General features: G+C 45.4%; 1 protein-coding gene across 3 annotated transcripts in view; it reads right to left on the reverse strand.

Annotated features, from left to right (window-relative positions):
* Positions 1 to 4: 4 nt before the first annotated feature.
* Positions 5 to 24,718, reverse strand: part of MB21D2 (Mab-21 domain containing 2) — a 57,582-nt gene continuing 32,868 nt past the window's right edge. For 2 of the 3 annotated variants that reach the window (XM_017727055.1, XM_008644574.2), the window contains one exon: positions 5 to 1,796. In XM_017727055.1, the coding sequence (XP_017582544.1) occupies positions 532 to 1,796 (1,265 nt within the window). In that variant the 3' untranslated portion in view covers positions 5 to 531. Of the gene's footprint in view, positions 1,797 to 3,600; positions 3,683 to 24,718 lie in introns of those variants that run through there. The other variant, XM_017727056.1, reaches the window with a different exon arrangement.

A 24,718-nucleotide genomic window follows, 5' to 3' on the forward strand; every position in this document is an offset into this window, starting at 1 on the left:
CTAGTATCAGAAATGTGAAGAACAGATGAACTGGGGTTCAGCCCAGTAGATTTGGCCTTGCCAAATTACCAGTAGTGCTTTCCAACCCAGTCTCTCCTCATTTCTTTAGGGTGATGGAAGCTCATGGAAAAAGAAGTGAATTTCTGAAGCAACGAAAGGTGAGTTGTCCTTTCTCCAGGCCCAACAATGTACATGAATTATGGAAGCTTGGAAAAAACCCCTACATTACACTGTGGCTTGTGTTTATGATGCATGTCCTCCTTTAGAAACTACTCACAGACAATGGGGCAGGGTAGGTGAAAAAAATCAAAGCAGCATATGAAATAGTAATATACTGTTTCAAAATCTGCACTGTCCTGCAGAACCAGGATTTATAATTTATTCAGATTGTTCTCAATCGATCAAATCTACGTTGGATATGTAAAAACCAAGAGACTAAGTCATCAAGGAAAATCAAATGAAAAAACCTGCACACTGCAAGAGTTTTTAAAAACAAAACAAATAAAAATCCCAAGAAACATTGACGAAAGCTCAGAAAAATTTATCGTCAATTCTGAAGTGGGGCCTTGTGACATCATCTGGATTAATGAAGACAGAGATGGACTTCCCAGGGTTCTCAGTCACTAGCTGTTGCAACTTTTTGGCTAATCGGTCATCAGGCTGGTTGGGGTCCCCTCCATCTGACTGTGGGGAGGGGATGCTGGTGGTGCTGCCCCGCCGCTGGAGCTCCAGGGTGAGCCTGTTGGCTGCTTTGACGTGTTCGATGGCAGTTCGGAGGTGCTCAGCAGGGTCGGAGCGCACCGAGGACAGCTTCCGCGCGTGGAGCATGACGGTGTCTTCGGAGAGGTGCTCCAGCATATTGCACTGCGGGATGAAGTAGTTAGGGCACATCTTGTTGACCAAGCAGTGCTGGAGATCATCAATGAGACCCAGGAGGAAATGGGCTGCATAATCCTCCTGGGCCAGGTAGCTGGCTGGCAGCCTGTCACAAGCCCACAGCATCATGCTCCGCAGGTGATATGGACTAATGGCTTTGGGGCGGGACAGCAGTTTGATGATGATGGCTTTGCAGGCCTGGTAGGCTTGCATGAGGCTGCTGGAGATGCACTTTTTCAGCTGCACTTCACTCCTGGCAAATGACAGCCTCCATTCATTGTCCTTCTTCCCCTTGTAGGAACATGCAGGCACTAAGTAAAACCCACTTATGACTTCCTCCTCTGTGATCTTCCCATCCCAGAAGTGGTTCTCCATCAGCCAGCTCTGTGCCACAGCTGGCCAGCCTTTGAAGGACACCACAGGGACAATGTCATACAGCATGCGGCTGCTGCCCACTCCCAAAATGATGGATATGATAGTCCCGTTCTTTTCTACCTTCTCCACCTTTGGCATCCCTCGTTGGGGCTTCTTCTGGATCTCAGAGAGGACAATGCTAATGGATTCATAGAACCAGTCTGCAACTTTTGTTGGGGAGAAGAAGTAATTGGTAGCTCCATTGATATGGTCCACGATTGTGCAGCAGTCCTTCCATTTGCTGATGGTTCCTTCATCGAACAGGCGCAGGCTCAGCCAGGAGTGGCACAGGGCCGAGTGGCGCATGTCCAGCGTGACTGGTTGGTTGCGGTCATGCAGCTTCAGCGCAGGCACCAGCAGGGTGAAGTCCATGTCATAGTCTGTGCCCCGGGCATAAACATTCAGCTCATCAAGGTCAATGTCCACCACACCTTCCCGCACGCCTCCTGACAGCAGCAGATACTCGTTGGCTACAGGCAGCTTCTGGTCAAGTTTCTGAACCATGCCTGAAAAAGACAGAAAGAGAAGTCCTTTCATAAAAGGCAAAAAATTTCAGGATTCAGGACTTAATCAGGATTAAAATCCATTCCATATCAAGCAGGAAAAAAAAGCAACCAGAGGTATCTATCACTTTTGGTGTGGCAAAAATATGCATCAGGCCCAGCACTCAGACAACCTTTGATCTCACCTGACTCAGGGCATAGCCTTCCCTGTCATTCCTGGGAATGTATGAAGGCCATCCTAAACATCACACTGCGAGCAATGGAAAAAAACAGAAGCCTCTGGTGAGACACAGCAAAGCTACTTCCAGGACTAAATTTAGCTTTTTAAACACCTTCTAAACCAGTGTTTCACCATATTGACATTCATTTCCATGGTATCCAAATGTTTCACCAACACTCCAGAGAAAAGAGAATATTAATTGACTCACTATTCTTACTTTCTCTCTGGTATAGATAAAAGCTGGACCAGCATCAGGGAGTTGGTTTGTACATGAGTGAATGAATAGGTACAAATGTTAGTTCAAGCAAGTCTAATATTACAATCTGCTTTACATTTACTGATGAACAAGGCAACGTGAACAAAGGAAATGCATCCTTCTCTTATGGGTGAATGGAGCAGGTTAAAAGATCAGGCAATTAGAGAAGCCAGCTTTGAAATTGGTTCTTCAAGCTGCAATGACATAAAATATCTGATCAGCTCCCCAGAACACAGACATGAAGACAGATTTTTATTTTCAGCACCAAAACCAGACACTTCCCTTCACCCTGCAATGCCTGTACCAGTTGCACAAAGCCAGCTTTTCACTGGGTATTCTATATATACACACCACACTATACTGTGTCCATTGAACACGAGCAGCAGACTGAGAAGAGACACTACACAGGAGCTGAGATATTAGCACCTCATTCAGTGTTCAAATTAGGCTTAAAATTGAGCTCTGCACTTCAACTGCTCTGTAGTCTGCTCCTGCTTTCTGGGCTGTTTCACTGCTGGCGTTTCTCTTGTGGTTCAACGCTTTTGGTTGCTTCCCAGCCTCAATTCAGCCACCACACCTCAGCCATGAGGGAACAAAGGCCAGTGGCTCTGAATGGAGATGCTGAAGCTGTTATAAGCACTGCAAAAGGTATAGATAGATACTTATTCCTTACAAGCACAAATGCACTAGTTTCTGCTGGCATGCATTACTGACTCCAGCTTCTGAAAGGCGATATGGTTTGTTTATATCAAGAATGGTCAAATGGACAACTTCCACTAAAAGGAAGCCAGTCTTAGAGAGACAGCAGTGGGAATAACTAGCCAGAGGCATAACAGAGTGAGCCAGAAAGCTGCCAGTCACTCTGTCAGCCCAGAAATCACAGGCAGACACATTAGGAATGTTTTTTACTGAGACACAAATGATCAGCACTACAGTCTGAGCACCCATTCTGTCATAGTCCCAGTGACTGCAGAGAGTTTCCTGTGGTAAAGCATCCCTGTAGGATCACAGACACTGTCTGTACTGAGTGGGTCATCCTAGCAGAGAGGAGCAGCAGCATCCCAAGGCACTGATGGCTGCTCTAGGCTGAGTAGCAGAGAGACTCACCTGTTCTTTCCTGCATGCTAGGATAGCAACAAGGAAATGCTATCTGTATGCATATAGGTAAGCCATGACCAGAGCAAAATCTAAAGCTCTGTGGACACTCGTTCCTTGGAAAAGCCAAGGAGACTACAGGAAGAGACCTCTGTGTGAAGCAGAATGCATCTTGGGACAATATTCAGTGTAACTGAAACCCTGCCATGTGAAATTCCTTGTTAAATACACTTTACCTGTTTCATTCCTTCCAAGAGCACTGGACCCAGTCCATTTTGCTGCACTGAGCTGGGATGATTTTCCTGCCAGCCAGGCAAGGACATAACCCCTTCCATTTCATGCAGCTCCAGGGGCTGCAATAGAAGGAAATAGCTCTCAAGGAGTGCTAAGAAACTCTTCCTGCTAAATCCTGAGTTAATCCCATTCTGCGATCTTGCCACACGTTGCCCTGTTCATCCTCAAAGGGTAATAACTAAGAAAAGCTTCTGTCAACCTCAAAAACATTTTCTGAGGCTTAGATACACAGTGAGCTATGTTACCCTGATCTGTGGAACGGCAAAGTCTTGCACAGGCTTCTCTATCCCAGAGGCCAAATAAGTAGCAGTCACTCCTTTGCTGTACCCAGAAGGGGTTTTCTAATGGGTACCTAAATTGACGTGACTTCTGCAGACAGTACTGACACACTGCCTCTGAATCCTCTCCTTGAACCAGTGCAAGCAGCCTCAGTGCTTTACACCTCTGTTGTAAGTTGAGTCCAATACCCATAAAGTAGAGTCTGGATCAATCACATCATAGGGACAGGGAGCAATTCTTTCTTTTTCCCCAAAGATTAAAGTACTACTGGCCCTAACTGTGGGGCAGCACAGCTATTCACGATATGAAGGGTTCTGATGGCCCATCCTGCCTCTACACTCACACAAAATTTCCCACTCAGAACTGTGATCTGCAGATGTTCCTGAGATAGGCACACAGAATGTAACTATCCTACAGAAGAAAATGCTTGAACCTACAGGATTCAATAAAGGATGCATTTTTCTAAGTGTTTTAAAACTTGAAGGATGAAAAATGCTCTGCGGCGTGCCCTTTGCACCAAACTTCTATCCCAGAGCCTTTGACTAAAAAGGAAAATCACGATTTTTCTAAAAGGTAGAGGTTCTCCACTATGGAATCTGCTGTTGGATGAGTTGCTCTCCTTCTCCTGAAGAGATTCTTTGTCCTTAAGTGAACAGACTTGATAGTCTAACCCCATTCAACCAACAGCAAGTGGGACTCAAGCCCTGCCTTCTGTACACCGTCAATGAGTCATTTGATTTTCCCTCTCCAGAGCTCTAGAGTGACCAGCAGACAGGAAATATTGAAAAATAGTAAGGAAATGGTTACAGGAAATGATCTAATATATCATCAATATCTCTCTACCTGGCTGGCTGCAGTTTAAATTCAAACCCTCGAGCTCTGCTTGGCACAGAATTTCCCCTTCAAGTCCTGAACCAGCAACATCTGCAGCTCTGCCACAGAACAAGAGAAGGAATTTTTGCTAACAGATCACAGCAGCATTGCTGATCCAACTGAAGAGGTGGAGCAGGGAGTTGAGATAAGGTCCCCTTGAGGAAAGTATATTTAGAATAGGCATAGAGCGTTCTATAAATAGTTTAGCTAGCCAAATTCAGGATTACCTAAGGCTTTAGGGGTTTGCAGTCTCTTCAAACTGCCCCCCTTACTCATAAATCTATTTAACATGTGAAGGGATTTCAAGGAATCCCGTCAGCCAACACTGTGTGGCTCACACTACCCTGTCACAAAGCTTTCATCCCAAGTTTCTACAGCCCATGAATGTACAACAGAAGTAGGCATTCCAGTTCAGCAAGCATGTAAGTGCAAATACAAAGAAGAAAAATACCAAGACTGGTACTCAACCCAAGTACTTAATAGAACCAGTGGGCCATTTGAGCTCTGTTCATCTCAGTCCCAGGAACACCTGGGAGGAGGAGGAAATAGGGGTTACAGAAAACCTAATGAAATTTATAAAAGCCCTGTGGAGTAGTCTGTAAAGACCGAACCAGAATTTGTAGGGTCAAACACACAAAAAAATTATTTTAGCTGTAGGACCAGCTCTCGTGGCATCAAAGTAGGTTCACTGATACTTAAGAAGCCTCTTGCTGTTACTGGGCAAACCACATAATTTGCAGTAGTATTTTGTGTGACACTGAAAAGGTTATTTGGCAAAGCTAAGTGAGAGATTGGTGTACAGTTACTTCTTTCTAAAGCACCTTAAAGGAGTTCTGTTTTCCTAGACATGTAACTAGTTTAAGATCTTCCTGAGCTATTAAATTTGGCATCCTAACAGGTAAGTATGCTTGCAAGCATGAGAAAGGCAAGAATGTGAGAATCAGGAGCACCACCTGTAGGCCAGGCTTGCTGGTTGGTTTACTAAACACGAATTCATACTAACACAGGTGAGCAAGTGAGTTCTACCAACAGAACTTCATTCCTTTGTTGTTTCTTCAGTGTCAGGAAAAAAGGATTTATTTCTACTTCAAGCACTAAGACACAAAGAGAATAAAAACAGAGAAAAGAGATTTTACTTTATATAACAACTACATTTGGGACACATCCTTGAATGAACTGTGACTCTGATGCAGATGACCAGAGACTATTCTTTCCATTAAAAAAAATGAAAAAAAGGCAACGCAAAGATGCTCTCCACCCATTACAGAATTTCAGATGAACTGGTTTCATGACCATTGTAGTGTGTGCTGGGATCTGCTGCTGTTTCATGACTAGCTTTGTGTAAATAAGGAGGAACACAAAGATTTGTCTTTGAAGAAACTGATCACAAGAAAAATATGACATAAAAACTTATTTCTAACATAAGTATTTCCTAATTTTGGGTTCCTTCTTGAAGCCTTTCTTCCTGATGCCTTAGATGTGCAACCATTGCCACCAAAAGAAAACACAGGAAAAACAAGATGCTGTTCTGTTAGTCTAACTTGGTCTCATCAAACTGAATGGGGTGATGTTCAGGGCAGTCACTGAATTCAGGGAGACTTCTGCTGCATGGGAACTAGAGAGAGGTCAAAGGAGCAATGGGGTGCTCAGAAAGGTTCCACAAAGGAGAATCGGCAGAACCTTGCACACAGAAGAAGCCTTTCACAGGAATTCTTCCGGGAGCCAAGCCAGACCCAGGCACTAACTGGTGTATGCCCCCCTCGAGTTCCCTGGCAGTCTAGGGAAAAGATATATAGAAGGGATCTTCCTTGTATTTGTTATCTGTTATACAGGGAAAGCTAAGGATCATTCATACATCCACTGCTTCCCTCTTTTCTACTGCTTAATCCTTCCATAGGAGCCAGCATAGTCAGGACCAGTCATACTCTTGATTTTTCCTCTCAGGTTCATCCTATTTGATGCATAACCTTGAAAATGCCTTTTTTCTACATGAAAACATTACCATCCTTTAAGTCCCAAGACCTAAGGAAGTCTGACCTCCTGGATGATCAGAAAGTGGCTGGAATTGCTCAGACAGCAATAACCACACAATGGATGCTATTAGCAGACAACTAATTTGTAAGCTCAGGATGTCTCATGCTGGCCGGGCAATTCTTACCCTTGACTGCTATAAGAAATACACGAAACCCCAGGCTAGTCAAAAATACAAAGATCTTTTATCATTTTTTGTAAAGACACTAGACAGGGACTGTGAGGTTCCTTGACAATTCTGCTGCAAACAGCAGATCCTGCAGTATAGGAATGCTGCTCAAAGGAAAGATTTCTGCAGAGGTCTCCCAGCTATGCCTGAGCAATGTGTGTTGAATTTCAGAGGCTTCTTTAAGACAGGATGGGAGGCCGCTCTGATGCATCTGGACTGCACAGATTCTTCTGTTTCCCTTGGTAATTGCAAATCTATTTATGAGCAGCACAAGTTTTTGTTACGCAGGGAACTGGAAGAGTCAGCTCTTTAGAGGAGTCTTTAGTTACAAAGCACATTTTGAGAGGACTGTTGGCGGAAGCAGGCAGCGGGTGGGAGAAGAGTGGGGAGACTGAACCATGTGATACCAGTTTAGTCAAATATGGGATGTGAGCGAAGGAAGCTGCTCCTTGCAGACTGATACACCAGTGTCCTACTGATTCTGCTCCTTTTAGAAATCTTGTGACATGGTGACAGAACACACTGCAGGGAGACAGCACCCCCTCGTAAAAGAAATCAGCTTCTTTCTCCAAAGTCTTCTTTAAAAACAATCTTAAAAGTAGTGTCCCAGTTTTTTTCCAGTTTTCATGTGTCCTGGTGGAAGCCACCCACCTCGCTGAAATCCTGTTTGGCAATGGAAAGGGGTGTTTCATGGTGCAAGCAGGGAAAAAAAAAAAAAAGGAAAGAAAGAAAGAACCCAGATTCAAGGGGTGAGCCTGTACAGTGAAGACTGGTGCTGTCACAAACACCTACATCCACTCTGGCACCAAAACCAGCAGCAGTGTTCCTGTAGTGACCTGCTTGGCTAAACCAGTCAGGTCTCAGAGACCACAACAGCAGGACCAGATTGTTGCCAGAGCTGGAACCAGCATTTTCAGAGGGAGCCCCTGCACTGCTGTGCACCTCTGCTCTGGGCAGGAAGAGTTTGAGAGTCAGTTCCAAACTGATGCTGGGTTTCCAGCCTGCAAGTCTGCTTATCCAAGAGTCTTATCTCCAGAGTCATATTAGCCAAACTAAGATAGGAATGATGAAAGCTGAAAGCGTACATGGAATATGAAGTGCAAGTCAAAGAGGTGCTCTAGGGTCTGAAAAATGTGGGTGATGAGGTCTGAGAGCAGCTGACAGGCAGAACAGAAGGAAGAGGGGACAGAGAGGATAGTTATAAGAACAACTTGCTGCTACACCCCAGTTAACACTGCACACTGTGTCCATACAGTGTCCATATTTTCAAATGTGCATAAGACATAAAATTTCCTTTGGAAATGGCAGAAGATGCCATCTATCCTGGAACGGCAATCCCAGAGAAAAAATATGCCAGGGGACAGATTGTTTTAACAGTTCCACCCTCTGGGACTGAGAGTGCACATTTGGCAAGGGCTACACAGGGTCTAGATGGGCCATTTCTGCTCACACCCCTACAGAGCACTGCTAAGTATTCAGCAAGATGTTTCACTGGGGGAGACTCACCAGGATTCCTCTCTTGGATCTGCTTACAAGGTAACAGCAGTGGGCACAAACCAGGTTGAGCATCTTGAGTGCAAACATGCAGCTTGCAGGAGAGGCTGTTCTGCTCTTGTTTTTCCTAGTCCCTTCACTGTTAGTGAGATCTTTACAGGAGCACAACAACCTCAGTGTGGTACATAACATGTCCATCTACTGTAGCATCCTGGCTCAGGCAATTGCTGCTGAGTGCTTTCAGGGGAAGAGCATTAAGAGCGAGGAAAGTGCAGCATAATAACTTTCCCTCTGCAATCGTCAAGCATTCTCTGTCTTTGCTATTTCCCAAACCAGAGGTAGTATTTGCAGCTTTGTCTTTAATAACACTGTCAGACTTATCTGCTTGGAATGCCTCTCACTGCTTTGTATATCAGTTACATTTTTGCTATAGTCAGTGCCTGGCAGCACCGTGCTTCACAAAGCACATGTGTCAAAAGAATTTCCTTTTGCTGGCTTGCTAGGAAATAAATTCACCTAACCATGGCACCTTCCAGAGATCACTGAAGATCTCACACAGCTTCATCAGTCATCTTTTTTCCATGTTGAAAAGGTCAACTTACTTAAACTTTGTTTAGCCAACTGTCCTGATCTGCAATTGTGTGGGCCCTGGTATTGCTACACTCTTAAGTGAAATGAGATGGTCAACTCTGCATGACACATGAAAAGGTGACTTCTGGGTGAGTGCCTTCACGGTCCTCTGGGAAATACCTCAGCAGTCTTGCTTGATAAATTAGCCTCACTCCACTGCAGGTTTGCCCAATGTAATGGAGTCCTCCTCCCCAAAACTCAATTTCACCTTCAGGATGTTCCCCTTGCAAAAGCCAACACCAATCCCATCACTTTACAAGAGGTGTTGCTGACACTGGAAAAGAACTGTGGAAGTAGGACAGGGTAAGGTTTTGGAGACTGCACAGGAGAACAAGGTCCCCAGAACAAAGTCCCCTCAGTCAAGCTCTCATCCCAATCTGACGAGTCAGCACCAGGTGCCTCTCACAGAAAACACGTGGCAGCTCTCCACTGATGAGCAAAGCCATTCCCTTCCAGACCTGGGAACACATTCTCCTCTCATTCCAGTCAGCCACAGGGGCATGAGTAGATATCAGGCAGAACTTGACTCCAAGGCTATAAAAGCACTTTGGGCTCCTCCGGGATCGTTTTGTGTTCTCAGTTACTGTCTGGTATCTTTTGCCCATCCTGAAAGGGTTAAATTGCTACACCACTTTATGTTCTGGTGCCAGTTCGCTGTGCACAGAGGAATGTCACCACACCCTCATATTCTCTAAATAACATAAAAGCCTCCACTGTAAATGCACTTTGAGCTGTTCTACCAAGCCTCCTGCTTACAGTAATCCAACACACCAGAAATTCCCTCCCCAGCTGCTAAATTACCAGCTTGCTTTTTGTCCCTTTAGAAGTTGTTTTCTACAAAGGTAAATCACAGCCAAGAGCAAATCACAGCACTATTCCTTATGAACTGGGCCACAGCTAACACTGCCCATCCTCAAGGCCTGCCTGTTCTGTAATAACAGCTCTACCTTGCTGCAGAGCAGCAGGAGATTGGTCCTTGACTCAACAATTCTTCACTAAATCATCCAGAAAAATTAAACTTACATGTGGAGTACACATGGTGACTAACAGCCACCAGGGAGCTGATGAATAACCACAGCTGTAATTCATGTCCTTGATTTTCCCTTAAAATCCACCAAACTTGGCTCCTGGGGTCAATGACATGATCAGAATGGCATCCCTTTCAATTGCTTTCATTCTCTTCATCTATCAATGACTAAATCTATTTAGGTTTATACAATGGGACATGTCAGAAAAAGAAGGAATGAAAGATGATTCCAGGAAACTAGCCAAGCACCAAAAGAGGGCTGGAAATCCTGAGTTCTGAGTACAGAAGGAAAGCAGGTATCTTCAGAAGCTTTTCTGAGGCATTTAGTGGAGAAAATTACATGAACTGAATCTTCTCTCCAGGCTTTAGAATTCACTGGACTCCATCCATACAGACCTAATCTGGACCCTTTGACAACTCCTGTATCCAAACACTGGGAGAAGCCAAGACAGATAGGCCAAATACAGCTGAGACAACCAATGCCAGAAGCACAGTATAATTTTTCTCTTGCACGTGAGCATGGATTGGACTAGCAAGATGAGGCAGGGAAAGCAGATCTTTGTCAGAGACTGCTGGAATCAAAAAGGCTTAAACAATACAGTTGTGTCTGAGATCATGAAGCTAAGAGCAAGCTTTCCTGCTGTACTAACCAACTTCCCACTCACCACTGAGAACATGGCCAAAGTCACGTGGAGCTGGATCAAGTCACCTATAGGAGATGCTTTTGCTAAAATGTATATATGTCCATATGTACAGCATCAGCTGTACAAAAACTGCTGGTTGGCTTTGACATTCATGCAAAATTCTTCTTCATCCATATCACCAAGAGAAGTTGACAAAGGCCAAATTTGTTGTTAGCAGAAAACAGAGCAGCTCTCCTGAGGTGAATGAAAATTTCAAGAGCATTTCTCCTTGCTTTCCATGGGAGACAGGCAGAGGAAAACCTAAGCCCTCCGAACTTGCCTGTCCATGTCCCATTGCTCCTACCATCCTGCCCCAGCTTCATCTTGCAGAGGTCCTATTTGACAGCACACAAAAGCCAGCAGAAGTTTCTAACCAAAATCTCAGATTCTACAGCCATTTTTTTGCAGCTGAGCACTGTCATCTGTCAAAGAGCACAGCAGGAAGCACTGTGTGGATTCAATCTCCATCGAGCGCCAAGCCCACAGCCCCAGCAGCTGTCAAGGATCTCTTATCCCTGCAGCACAGGCAGAGGCCAGGAAACATGGAACTGAATAATTAGAGTGAAAGAGAAAGAGCAACCACTGCTACAGCAGGGTAGAACCTGGACCACTTTGTGTGAAGGTACGCAGTAAAATGCCACTGTCACTTTGGCACAGGACAGCAAAGGTGAAATGCAGTCACCTTAAGAAAGCAACAGTAAGAAGTCACATTTCCAGGTGGCCCTGAAAGATTCAGGTGTTGCATCTTCCCTCCTTCCAGTGTACGGTGTGAATTGGCTGGTGGGAAGGAGGAGCTGGTGGAGCTGGCAGTGCTCACTGGCCAATGCCCTGGAAGCATTTGCAGTGAGATGAGGGCTGTATTTTTGGAGCAGTTCTCTGTTACCAGGAACAGGGCTTGAAATGCCCTTTGCACAGAACTCCCATCCCACTTTACCCACTCTGCTCATTCAGGAGAAATTCCAAGAGAACAACCACATCTGTTGCAAAGCCTTTTTGTGCTTACCTGGAATGAAATAAAGCCTCACACACACATTTATTTAAAGAAAGGCCTGGTGATCTCTCAGCTCATCAGGATGAAAGCTACATTGCAAGGTGAAGGAGAGAGGAGAAAGCAAAATTGTTGCTGATCAAATATAAAATTTGCAAAGTATGTTCCAGGAAGAAGTCCCCACCAATAGCCTATCCCAAAGTAATGTCTAATCTAAAAATCTAGTGGAAAATGGCATAAGCAAGAGTTGGGTCCAGAAACTGTCAGAAACTTATGCAAAAGACCTCACAAAGTAGGATCTCAAGATCTTCTTGCAACGGAAAGCTGATGACACTCAAACCTCATTCTTCAAATCTCATATCCTATCAGGGGTGCTTCACCTTCCTGACTCTGAGAGCTCAGGTGAGCAGAATCCCATCCACCAATCCCCCAGTGTCTTAGGAAGCAGTGTCCCCAGCCCAAACATACATGAAAAGACAGGCCATGAAATCATAACAATGTCTTCCTGGTTTCATTTTCTCCAGCCATTTTTGCAAGGACAGAGGAAAGGCAACTACTGCTCAAAATTCAGTAGAAGTAGAATTCAATAGAATAGAAAATTCAGTTAGCTGACTTAGCTTTACCCTGAAAATGTGAGAACTAGAAATGCTTTGTTTACACTCTATTTAACAGAGAACCTCATATCACTCCAGTAATATGCCTTAACGAAAACCACAGTGTACTGGTAGAATTTCCCTACCTGCATTTGAAGTTTCTTTCAAAAATTAAACTACCTTCTTTATTGTCTTACACAGTACATAACCTGGATTTTTAATCCTATAAATTCCCTGTACAACTATGAAAAATGCTAAGAAGCTTTGTTCACAAATGACGATAAAGAAATTATTCTTAGAAGAGGCAGGTACATGGAGAATACAGATCCTTCAAATGGATTCAGTATTTAGAAATCTCAGCTCTATTTTATAGATGTTGCTGTGAAAACACTCTGTAAAATTTCCCTGTGAATATTCAGCTCCTGCAAAGCTTGCTATCTCTTGCATGAAAACACTTTCCAGCACAACAGAGATGGATATTGTTTGAATACAGTCCTGCTACACAGAAAGTAACAAATAACAAAGTGCTTGCTGGTTTTCCACTAACAGCTGGTCCCCACACTGTGATTAACAGACAAAGAAAGAAGATTACAGACCTCCTAAATTTGCTACCACAGTCTTCAGAATTAACTGCATGAGGTAGAAGCAGGAATATGAGGGTGTGAGCTGGTCCTGTAACAAGGATGCTTGTCCCTGAAGTCAGACAAAGCTGATGTACAGCTCACAACCAGCAGAAATGTGAGCACAATCCTACTTGTTTGTTCCTGGCTGTACTTTAGGAAGGGGCTGGCAGAGACAGAAAAATACTGGTTTGTAGCTGAAGCCAATCAGCACCAAAGCACAGATCGTCCACTGAGCTGCACTGCTGCTCTGGCTGGTATTGTTCTACTTGTGCCCAGGTAGACCTGCCTTGGATGACAGGCTGAGCCCAGATCTGAGGCCCCTGAGCTTCTCTGCTCTCCTTGGTTCAGACACAGCCCACAGGGAGGAGTGTAAAAAGACCTTTCAGATTTCCTTCCCCACTTGATGGGGTTTGGGGCACTTCCTAGTTAAGCTCAGGTATCAGGCAGCTCTTATCCACAGGCAGAGCCCAGAGGAGGGCAAAAGTACGTCAGTTCCCAAACAGTCACTGGCATTCTCTGCCTATAGATAGGGGCACCACTAGGAGGACCCTGCAAAATAGAATTTGTTAAAACACAACACCCTGCCCCAAATTATATTCTGTGTACGCAGAAATTAAGCCGGAAATATTCCAATGAACTTCGTGGTTGAGGAAGAAGCAGCCCTTTACTCCTTCCCAGAGAGATGGCTTATGAAATCACAATGCTGCTAAAACATCTATTTGCTTTCCCAAGCTGAGGACATTCTACTTTGCTGCTGGTTCTTTAGATCACCATATTGACCTTTAAATCTTACTTCAAACTTTACTGCCGCCTTAACGAGAAGGCAGGAAACATTCCGCCGTGCTGTGGGTATGTTCATTGTCCTTCCGTGTAAAAGGTCCGGGGAAGCCGTGCCAGCTCCAGCAGCAGCGGTGCGTGCGGTGCTCTGTGCCGGCAGCAGATGGCAGGAGCGCACCGGCGTGCGCGGAGCCAGCGCCGCATCCGGCGGGGCACGCCGGGGGCGGCCTGCGGTGCGTGCGGTGCTCTGTGCCGGCAGCAGATGGCAGGAGCGCACCGGCGTGCGCGGAGCCAGCGCCGCATCCGGCGGGACACGCCGGGAATGCTCTGCCGCCGCACCGGGACAAGGCACGCAGACACACACACCAACATCCCTCCCCACCACCTGACAGGGCTTACAGTGGAGAGCAAGCCAGCTCTGACACAATTAGAGCTTCGGGACCAGCGCCAGGCTACCAAACCGCATTCGCTCCATCATTTTCACCGGGTGTACGCCAGGAGTCCTCTGGTAGCAAACAATGTACGGGGTTGGGAGCGAGATGCACCTTTAAGAGGTTATGCCAGAAGATAGACACCAAACCTGTCTACAAATCCTTTTTAATGCCAGATTTTCAGCTTGTGATGACTGAAGGGAAAGGCCAGCATTTTTGTCTAAGCCATCTGTACACAGCTCCTTTTGTGTCGTTTCTCTTTGAGTATTTATGCCACTTTGCACAGCAGCACTACTGAGCAGGCAGTGAGCACCACGGCATCAAAGGAGAACAACTGCTGTTTATAGAAGCACTGTCAAGAATTTATTGCTAATGCATTTTGATAAGTTATGAAAAGAGAATGAATCATTGCAGGTAAATTTAGTTCAAAAATTAGATTTTCTATTTCTTCATCGAAAACCAAGTAAGCTCTCAGCAAGCACAGAACTGCACAGGAGCAGTTCTTGTGTTCAATGGCAGCAGGTACTTCAGTTTAAGGACAGAGCCCTCCAGAGAGCTGGATTAAAGGTGAAATCAAAATCTAACTAATCCGTTTCCCTTATTTATTTTCCTCAGAACAGAGTGAATACAATAAAAGTACTCTAGGAGCAATCAAAATTAAATGCAAAGGGGATCATCTAGGAATGCAAATACATCCATGTCTATTTGAAGAGCAGGGCTGGGATTTTGTAACTGTTTCAGGGCAATAAACAGAGTCTACCTGGAAATGAGGGAGGAGCAGAAAGCATTAAGAAAAAAACCAACAAAAACTGTTATTGTGAAGTCCTATTTGCCTGTTTTAATCCAGTTTATAAAATTTCTGAACTAAATAAATTTCAAATGCGCCTAAATAGCAGAGACAAAGGAAGCTAAAACTAGCTTCTTAGTTAACGGAATTATATTCCTGTTTTGTCAGTGTGACTTCTCAGGGATTTAAAATACAGACCCTCCTCTGTGAACGACGTGCTGCAGAAGTTATAGCATTAACTGTAATACAGTTAGGTTACAGCAGGACTCCACCTGTAGGACCAAGATCCATCAAACTGTCCATGTGTCAGCTGAGTTACAGGCTAGTGAAGGAGCAAATCCAGAGTGGGAAGCGGGTGTGCTTAACGCAGCCTTAGATGTGTGTGCTCAAACAGATAGCTGTGAACATCTGGCAACACAGAACAACATATCTGGGATGAGGGAGCATCAAAGGAAAAAACCCAAGCATCCTTTGAGTCTACAGAAATAGCAAACTACCACCACAAGCACTGTGTTGGTAATGCTGCCACTGTGTGAACTACAGCACCATACCCAGCAACAGCATCAGCTCTCAGGGGGACTGAGTGTCTCCTACAGACACTTCAGAAGCTGCATTTAAATAGCTATTGTCACACCCACACTGTAGCTGTAGGCCAGCAAAAACCTTAATGGAGGACACAACCATATTTTTTACCCCAGAACACTCCCCAGCCTTTGAAAACTGTTCAGACACTGTAATAGGAGACACTACTGGGGTACCTCTCTTGCTGGCTCCAGACATGCATATCCAGAAGCAACCCACCAGCAAGCCCATTTCAAGCTTCAGAATTGATTTCCAGATTTTGGAACATAATCACTGGACAGGAGAGTGATGCAGGATGTCCTGTCATGTTCTTCCCCCCCCTCCCCCAACCCCATATTCAGTCAGGAGTCTGGAAAAAGGGAGGTGGGTGGGTAACTCTAAATCTTCATACCCATTGTCCCATTCCACTCCAGTTAAAAGGAAAGGGCCAAGCCCCAGAAGTCATTGTGGGGGACAGGTCATTTGTTGCAAGGGGATTGGGTGGAGGTACAGTTTAAAGACCACAGGAGGAAATTCTCTCCTTTGGGAAAGTCAGGGTAGCAGGGACAACAAAAGGAACACATCTGGAAAACAGCAGACGAAGCAGAAAAAGTGAGTGAAGTGGCAAACAGAGGCCACATAGGGCCATAAAACTTGCAGATTCCATGAGGAATACTTGTCGAATCCAATGGGATGCAGTCTGAGTTTAAAGCAAAATTGTGACAGTTCAGAAGACATACACAGTTTTTAAGCATTGAACAGCAACACTCACTAGAGCGCCTTGACTTTGTTACTCACTCTGCCAAGGGTAGGTGAGCTGGGCATGGAGAAGAGAGGGGCCAGAGATTCCGCAATTCAGTGCCATGCTTTTGAAAGCCCAGAGTATTTCAGCTCAGAGGCCTGAGACCAGAGTTTGTGTAACAGAAGAAACAAATGTGGAAACAAGCGAAGCAAAGACTGCCTACGGCAGGGAGGAAATGCAGGAATTGGGCTTCAGGGGAGCCTGCACTGCTAAAGAGCAATCGCTTGATTGCATGAAGGACGAATGCTGGGAGGTGTCTGACTCTCCTGCCTGCTTGAAATGCTCAGCACACAAACAGCCCTGGCTCAGTGAGTCCCAAACCACAGCAGCATTCCCCACACCAGTGGCTGAAGTGAAAGCAGCTTCTCTCACCTATTTCCCCTCCTGCTTAACTGAGCTGAGCTGAATTTGTGATCATCACGCAAGCCTTGTATCTCTTGCAAGCTGAAGCACTTTTCTGGCTCTTCCAAACGCATCAACTAGGATCGGAGGCTGCTCTGCCAATCCTTGTGTTCAAAACCTGGAGCATGGACTTCTCCCACGGAAACATGGAAGGAACACGAGGTCCATTGCTTGTCCCCAAGCTATAAGCTCCCAGACTGCCTTCCTGACTTCCTTCCCCCACTCAGAAACAAAGCTGGAATTCTCACAGCATCATCTACTGGCTCCAGAAGCTGGAGCTTTAATGACACCATAAAATTTAACATCATACTTGATCAAAAAGAGAAACAAAAAATGTGATTATGAGTTGGCACCATTGCAAGGCACTCAGTTGGTATTTTGCCCCCTGCACTGGAGAATGGCAGGGACAAGCCCAACCACTAGAGACTTGCACAAACACAGCTCAGGTGTAAACCCCCTTGCCCCTCACTGCTCAGGGCAGAGTTGGTGTGTGATGGTGAGAGACAACCTCTCTGCCGACGTGGCAGTGGCATGACATGCCAGCAGCCTCCAGGGTAACAGAGGAGGACATTTTTTACCTCTTCTCTATTATTGCTTCAAATGTGTGTCTCCACACACCATCCCCCTGTCTGCCCTTCAAGGTCACACACACACACCATTAAGACAAGGGCTAGGACAGACAACCACACTGCTGCCAGTATGGATGCTCTTCCCATTTTATGTCTTTTAAAAGCTGTTAACTTGAAGCAGAGAGAAAAAGAATCAATAAACTGAGAAGTTGCAATCTCTTTTGGGTATCTTAAGAGCCTGGCTTTTGGCTATTTTCAGCAAATTAGTGTGGGGCTCTTACACACTTATTTCTGCTCTCTGTGAGGTGAAAGCAGGACGGCCGCCAGCTCTGTGACTCATACAAACACAGGGGAGGAAACATAAAACAAGCTGCCTGCTTGCTCTTTCCCAGGGTTTAATCACACCCTTTGTAACTATTTGATGTGCCTGCTCCAGCGCATTCAAAGTTGCAGCATGAGAACAAGCAGGGCTGGGGCTGGGCTTCAACAGCTTTTGCACACAATTGCTGCCACAGCCCCATCTCAAACTTCCCACTGAACAGAGAGAGGAAAATAGAGATCTGTCTGCACTTTTGAGACAGTAGCTCTCAACAGTCCCTGGCAGCTGGACAGAAATAACTGTTATGTTTTGTTACAAACCATTTTTGGCTAGGACACACAAGAAGATCCATTCTCATCCATCACCTCCATGTACCAACCTAACAAACACTTACAGAGCTGTTCCTCCCAAAGTCTCCAAATCCTGAGCCATAGACAAGTATTTGTATTGGACTCAAGTTCAAGCACTTGGCAAAGATGTGCTGGAGGTGCTTGACAAATGTTCAATATTTATTATTTGGCCTTATTGCCAATTCTTGTCTTCTGTCTTTTTCTGAAGATCCAAGTTTCTGGCGTCCTAAGGCAGGCAAAAGTCTCGGCTTAAATTTATGTAAAGACATGAGCAATTCCTATCCATCACAGCTGCAAATAACCAAAAATACCCTGAAGGAGATGAGTCTCACTTAAAAGCAGAAGAAAACAGAACAGAAATAAAAATACACCAAGAGCTTTTAATTTTAGAGTCCAACTCAGCTTCTGAATGCCTCAAGTTTAGCAAACCAGCTCACTGCTATTCCCTCTAAACTTTCCTTTGGATGGCTGGCATCAGCTCTCACTACAAATTCATTGAGTAAAAAAATGGTGAAGCAAAACCCACTGGGTCTCATAATAGGGAGATGGAGAGATGGCACTGAGGAAAGGGACAGAGGGATCCCATGTATTGTTCCCTGGGACAGTGATGTCCTGGGAAAACACTCCAAAAAGGAATCTGCCTGCAGCCCTAGGGATGGCAGGGGCAGGGTATATTCTTCCCTGGACAGAGAGCTTCCTCCTCTGGAGCGCAGGAGTGCAATGCATCTTTTCCCAGCACCTACTGGTCCCTGTCTTGCTGTGATCTTCTAAGTGCCCACTTTCACATCACAAACTCTGCTGGATTTCTAATATCCCTTCACAGTTCTTCCACACAGGCAAACTCCCTCCAGACTCAAAGCAAAACAGCAGCAATGCACACTTGTACTGGAGGTGCCAGAAACACCACAGTGAGCAGGGAAGAAAAGCTCTGTTCCAGGGACCACTTCCTGCCAGGTCCTGCAGTGCAGCACAATTTGGGTGCTTCTACCAGGGACAGAAGCAAGAGGCTTCCAGGAGCTTAGAGAGCCCTCACTTGCTCACCAGCTTTACTGCTGGGCTCCTCACTTGCTTCCCTGCTCAGCCTGAGTTAATTATTCCCACCAGAGCACAGTGCTTGCCCCACTGGGGCATCTGGAAGAAGCATTCACACAGGGCAGTGCTGTGGCTTGGTGCAAAGGAGGACAGAAAAGCAAGTTGAGTTTAGCAGTTCTTCTAAGGCAACACACACCAGCATACCCAAAAGCTGGCTCCTGCCTTCCCTTCCAGCTACTGTCATAGCTCTCACAATCCCACACCAGGCCAGGCGAGGCTGTGTCCAGGGCTCCGCGCACCTCCAGGCTCCTCCACCTTCAGCTGATGACCCAGAACATCCCCTGGGACACTGACCAAAGGAAGGGGACAGGCCTATCAGTACCCCACTTCACCCAGCTCTCAGGACTGCCAGACCTCTGCTGATACCCAGAGCCCAGCAGCAGCAAACCTCTGCAATGCCACACTCTAACACCAACAGCTGCAGCCTTCATTGCTGCCTGAGGATTATCCTCCTCTGACCCCCCTGCAGCTCCTCTCTGTGATCTGCCCACCTCACTCCACAACTTGGCATAAGGCCAGGCTCCCCCGCCTCCAATCTCCGTTACTCCATCTGTCCAAGTCCTAGCCTTTTTCAGCACCCATCTGATGCACCAAGGGCACAGCCGCTCAGCCCCAGAGCCTTTCACCCATCAGACACCTCCCAAAGGGCTCCTCAGGGGCTCACAGATAGAGACAAAATGAAGGTTTGAATGCCATGCTCCTTCAGACCACTCATTTTTCCTTCCCCCCATCTGTGTGCACACAGGGAGCCAAGAGCCTCACTCCCTCGCTATTTCTGGATGTGGGCAGACCCTCCTCAGCCTCTCCTACTGAAGATGTCTGACATAGCAGACAGGCCAGCGCCTGGCATTTGGTTACCTTTCAGGCTCTCCGTTTAGCTTCTACCCAGAGATAACAGATCCCTGCCAAGAAACTTAGTTGTCACGGAGACCACTTTCAAACAACAGTTTGCTAGAAACTATGTTATTACCTAGGGTAGCACATCTCCACTGTGGAGCACTAGGGTTAACTGCCTGCTAGCTCTGCCTTAGTTAAAATACAGCCTCAGAGAGAGAGAAAATCAAAATGAAGTTGGCAGCATAACCAAGTCCCAAAGTTCATAATTTCACATATATACAGGATTCTCTGGAGGCAAGGCAAGGTCACCAAAGAGAGCTGGGGTCCGCCTCCCTCTCATTCTCTTACACTGATTTTACAATCCAAATTCAAGCCAAAATGCAAAGAAACAGATCCTAGCCTTTCACTGACATTGACTGTGTCTCCTCTGGGAACTACATATTTCAGGTGGCAATATTTAACCTAGAAACAAATGAAAGCAGAAGCAGCTGTACAGGGAGAGCACAAGACCAGACAGGTGGGTTGGGATGGTGCTGAGCAGAGGGATGGCAGGCGCCTAATGAAAGATGTAGCCAAAGGGCATGCAAAGAGTTTCAGTCTATGGATGCAGTTTTCTAGCTCCCACTGCATGTTTCCTCCCAGCCCTGGTAGAGGACAGATCTCTAGGGCAATAAAAGCTCCTTTTCTATTTGCCTCTGCCTTCAGCAATAACAATTCCTATTTTCTCTGCTTCCTTCTTCAGACACTGGGTTAGCTAAGAGGGAGAAATCTGCCACTTCCACCCCTCTTACATTACAAATAAAGCTCCCTCACAGCAGAATTACGAGCTACCAATAACTTCACCAACAGTGAAAAGGCAGCCAGAGAACAGCAGCCAGGCCAGGAACAAAGAGTGCATGTGGGTAATAGGGAAGAGTTACCCTGTACGTAATCTTCAAAATCAGCCAGAAATGAAGCAGTTGCAGGAAAGAAAGGCATTTGCAAAACTACCAGGTGTCAGCTGATCTATTTCTAATTGCCTGAAATGACAGCTCCTGACAGCATAAAGCTAATCTTACATCTCTGGAGAGGAGTTTCAAAGGTAGGAGATATTTCCTGGCATGGGGAAAAAGCTGAGCTGGGAATTCAGGTTATAAGGCACATAACAGAGTGGGAGCCATTTAAAGGTCTTCAATCACTTACTACAACACAGAGCTTTATTTGGTGCAGCCTCTTCCGTACAAAACAAGTAAAAACAGCAACTGGTGAGACATGAAAATCAGATAGTGAGCTTGTACCAGAGACATCTAAGGGCAATGATGATCTGCTGTTATGGCTTCAAGCAGTGATTTAAGACTCCATAATTAATTCTTTTCTTTATGCTGGCCATGAATGAGGGGCGAAGTACCAAGGGTTATAGCTCCATCTTCAAGATAAAGCAAGCCTGAAAATGCACTGGATGTAAAGGAACAAAATTTAGCAAAGAACTCAGAATATGAAGTTGAGAGTTTCATTCCATACCAAGTTTTTTGCTCAGTCTCCTACCGTAACAAAGATCTAGACAGTTAAGCTTCTTATGCAGTTTGTCTAGAGATGAAATTCAGCACCAGTTTATCACATGGCAAAGTCTTCTCTGAAGAACCTTCCACTAAAAGAGCAGAAAGTATTAGTAGGTAAATTCTTTTTACTGTATACAGTTATTGAAATCTGAATTCAGCCTACCGGGTCAAACTAAAGATTACAATAAAATTTTAAGCCCCGAATTTCTTTTCTCCTTTTTTTTTTTTTTCCTCAGGTCACTACATTTTCACACTTTATTCTCAATAATGTGCATTTAGGATCTCTGTCAATTTGTATAAACTCTAAAAATTATCACATTGAGAGGCCCTCTATGCCCCCAGCACCATGGTGAATGCATGGTGACTCCCTTAACCTAAGTGGTATGTTTTTTCCCTGGGAAAACAGGTTCACAGCCCAGCACCAAAAGACCATTTGGTCCCTTATTGGGCCACTGGAGGCCCCTAGAATTAATGCTGAGTGGAGGAAGAAAGTACCTTAGAGAGGAAACAGCAACTCCAGAAATATGTCTCCAGTGAAACAGTGGGTCTTAGAAAAAAAACTGGGAAAAAAAAAGGTAAAATGCTGTGCTGAATTCTGTGTTTTTTAAATATCAAATAAATCCACAGAGCAGTACAGAAGACAGAAATCCACTATGGCCAAGATTAAAACATTCTGAAATTTGACTTCCTTTGGAGTTGAAACAAAGGACATAAAACTTCTGAAATTATTCACACGAGGAAAAGTCTAAAAATATTTCAGGTACAGGAACAGCAAATAGAAAATACACAAAACATTTCAAAAACTTCAAGTGTTCTGTTCCAGAAAAGAAACATCAAATCTCATTATTTTTCCTTTACCACGGAAAATCAGGGCAATGCAGTCTTGTGAGTTACCCCACTCAGATGGAAAATGATCAAAGGTTTTTGCTACAGCTCTGATTATCTTAGCTTCACCCATGGCCTTTGCCTTCCAGGGCAGGATGCTCTGGACTGAGAGGCCAAACGGTTGGCCAAGAGCAGCAGAGGCCAACTTTTCCTTCTTGGTAACCAGTGGAGGACACGTGTGTGCACAAGGGAGTGGCGGTGCCCGTGCAGACGGACAGGAGCGGGACTCCATCCCACAGCACCGGAAACCCACAGCCAGGCCTGGCTGCCCCGACACGCACAGGACAAAGGCGAACAAGCTGGAACCCAGCCGGGAGCACTCTGCCAAAGCTGTTTGCCAGAGGGAAATCCCAAAAGACTATGGCCTGGAGCCAAGGATGTGGGCAGAGGGAGTTAAAGAAGACAATCTAAAGTTGACTGAATTTCCTTCTCCTCCAATTGCTCTGCAGTGTCCTCAGGACTGATGGGGTCTTTCTGTGGAACAGGTGTCAGGACGAGGAGTGGAGCTCCTTTGGAAAAACCCAGGAGAATGGGCAGAAGTATCTGTGAGGGTCAACACAAGCCACTCCTTGCTTTAATGACAAATGACCACACAAACCACTGTTTCCACATGGAAAAATGCCAGTGTCTTGTGCACCTAAGTGACATACATATATGAGCAGCAGCACTACATAAGGACTTAGGAAAGATCTGGTGCCAAGACGGACACCAAGCAGCTGGTTCAGGACCACAATACAGGACTGGATTTTCCACAGAGTGGGAAAGGACCCAGACGATCCAAGTAATTTCTAATCTGGGAAAGTACAACAAAACCAGAGAGTTTGGTATCCACAGTTCATACCAGGACTTGGCCCCCTTTGCCCAAAAAAAGCCCTAGAGATACTCAAACAGAAAGAAATGAGACTGGGAGATCAACCAAAACCAATTAGCAGACTCCAGCCAGAAGGCAGAATTATCCTTGCCATTACTGGCATGCTGAATTTCAGCTGCAGATGAAGGCTGCAAACCTTGACAGTAGGAGAAAATCAGCTTCAGGGCTTCCAACAGGCAGGTCCCAAAACACATAGTTAGATTTATTTAACAAACAAAATACACTACAACTAGCATTTTCTCTTATCACTGTTAAGTGGGGATTTTCCAGTTTGGTTATTTTTAACTCTTTGTAGTTTCCTAAAAAATTCCAGGGTAGGCACTGACTTTCTTAGTGGATATATAGCCTCCAGTAAGCTTGTTTCTCCCATCCACCTTTCACAAGCCCTGGAGCAGTTAATATTCTTTTTTAAAGTTAATTGAGTTGGGCTGAATGAGCAAGATGTCAGTCAGCAAAGCATCAGCATGTTCTGAGGGCTCAAACATCCAGAGGGGTGGGGCAGAAATGAAGAGTTGAAAAGGATGTGACATATCCATCCCCAGGAGTCAACAGATCACTGTCATGAGATATCCCTGGTCATTCTTTCCATGGCCAGTTATCCATGCTCATGTATATGTGTGGGCAGACACCAATCCCCTTTCTCAAGATGCAGAGCAAGTAGTAATCCCAAAGAAGCTCCGCTGAGGTCCAAAAGATTTCTCCATGAGTAAGGTACAACTCAGTGAGAGCAAGAACATCAAAGACAGCCTATAGCAAGTCTGTAGCTCTCCTATCCTGGATTGATTTATTAATTTCTTCTGTGCTGGTGATTATAAAGAGGGGGAAGGGGATGAGGAGACAGAGACAAGGCCCTTGTGTGCAATGAAATTAAATGCACAGCAGCAGCCATCATTAATGATGCATTATGGAGTAACAAAGGGAGCCCAGTTGATTGACACTCCCTAACAAGTTGTGTATAATAAACACTTCTCTCTAAACAGAAGGTTCCTGATTATGGGATATGTTCCCCCTCACGTTAATGATGATGTTTATTGTCATAAACGTACCCCACTTGAAAGGGAAGAGGCACCCAAAATAAAAGGAGGATTGACCGGGAGATGCTTGACTGAAGAAGCCACGAGGCCACCTTGCTGAGATCTGTACAGAGCAAAATGCACGAGGCTGAGAAGTCATCCAGGAAAATAAGTGGCTGCAAAACAAGTATGAAGATCAGGGGCACGGATGCTCTGGATTTAGTTTCCTCAGAACAGGATCTGGACTGTATTTTTATGATCTTCCCAAAATAGATGAATATTAGTGTAGAACCTTGGTTCCACAGCACATCAGCTTCTACACAGAGCACAGAAGCTTCCTGGGGAGCCTGCTTGGAGGTACAGGCAGCCCTGCTCACCCACCTGCTCAGAGGAGCACCCCGACACAGGAGACAGGCTGCTTTCCTTCTCTCAGCAC

Source organism: Corvus brachyrhynchos, unplaced genomic scaffold (assembly GCF_000691975.1).
Source record: "Corvus brachyrhynchos isolate BGI_N302 unplaced genomic scaffold, ASM69197v1 scaffold162, whole genome shotgun sequence".
NCBI classification, from domain to species: Eukaryota; Metazoa; Chordata; class Aves; order Passeriformes; family Corvidae; genus Corvus; species Corvus brachyrhynchos.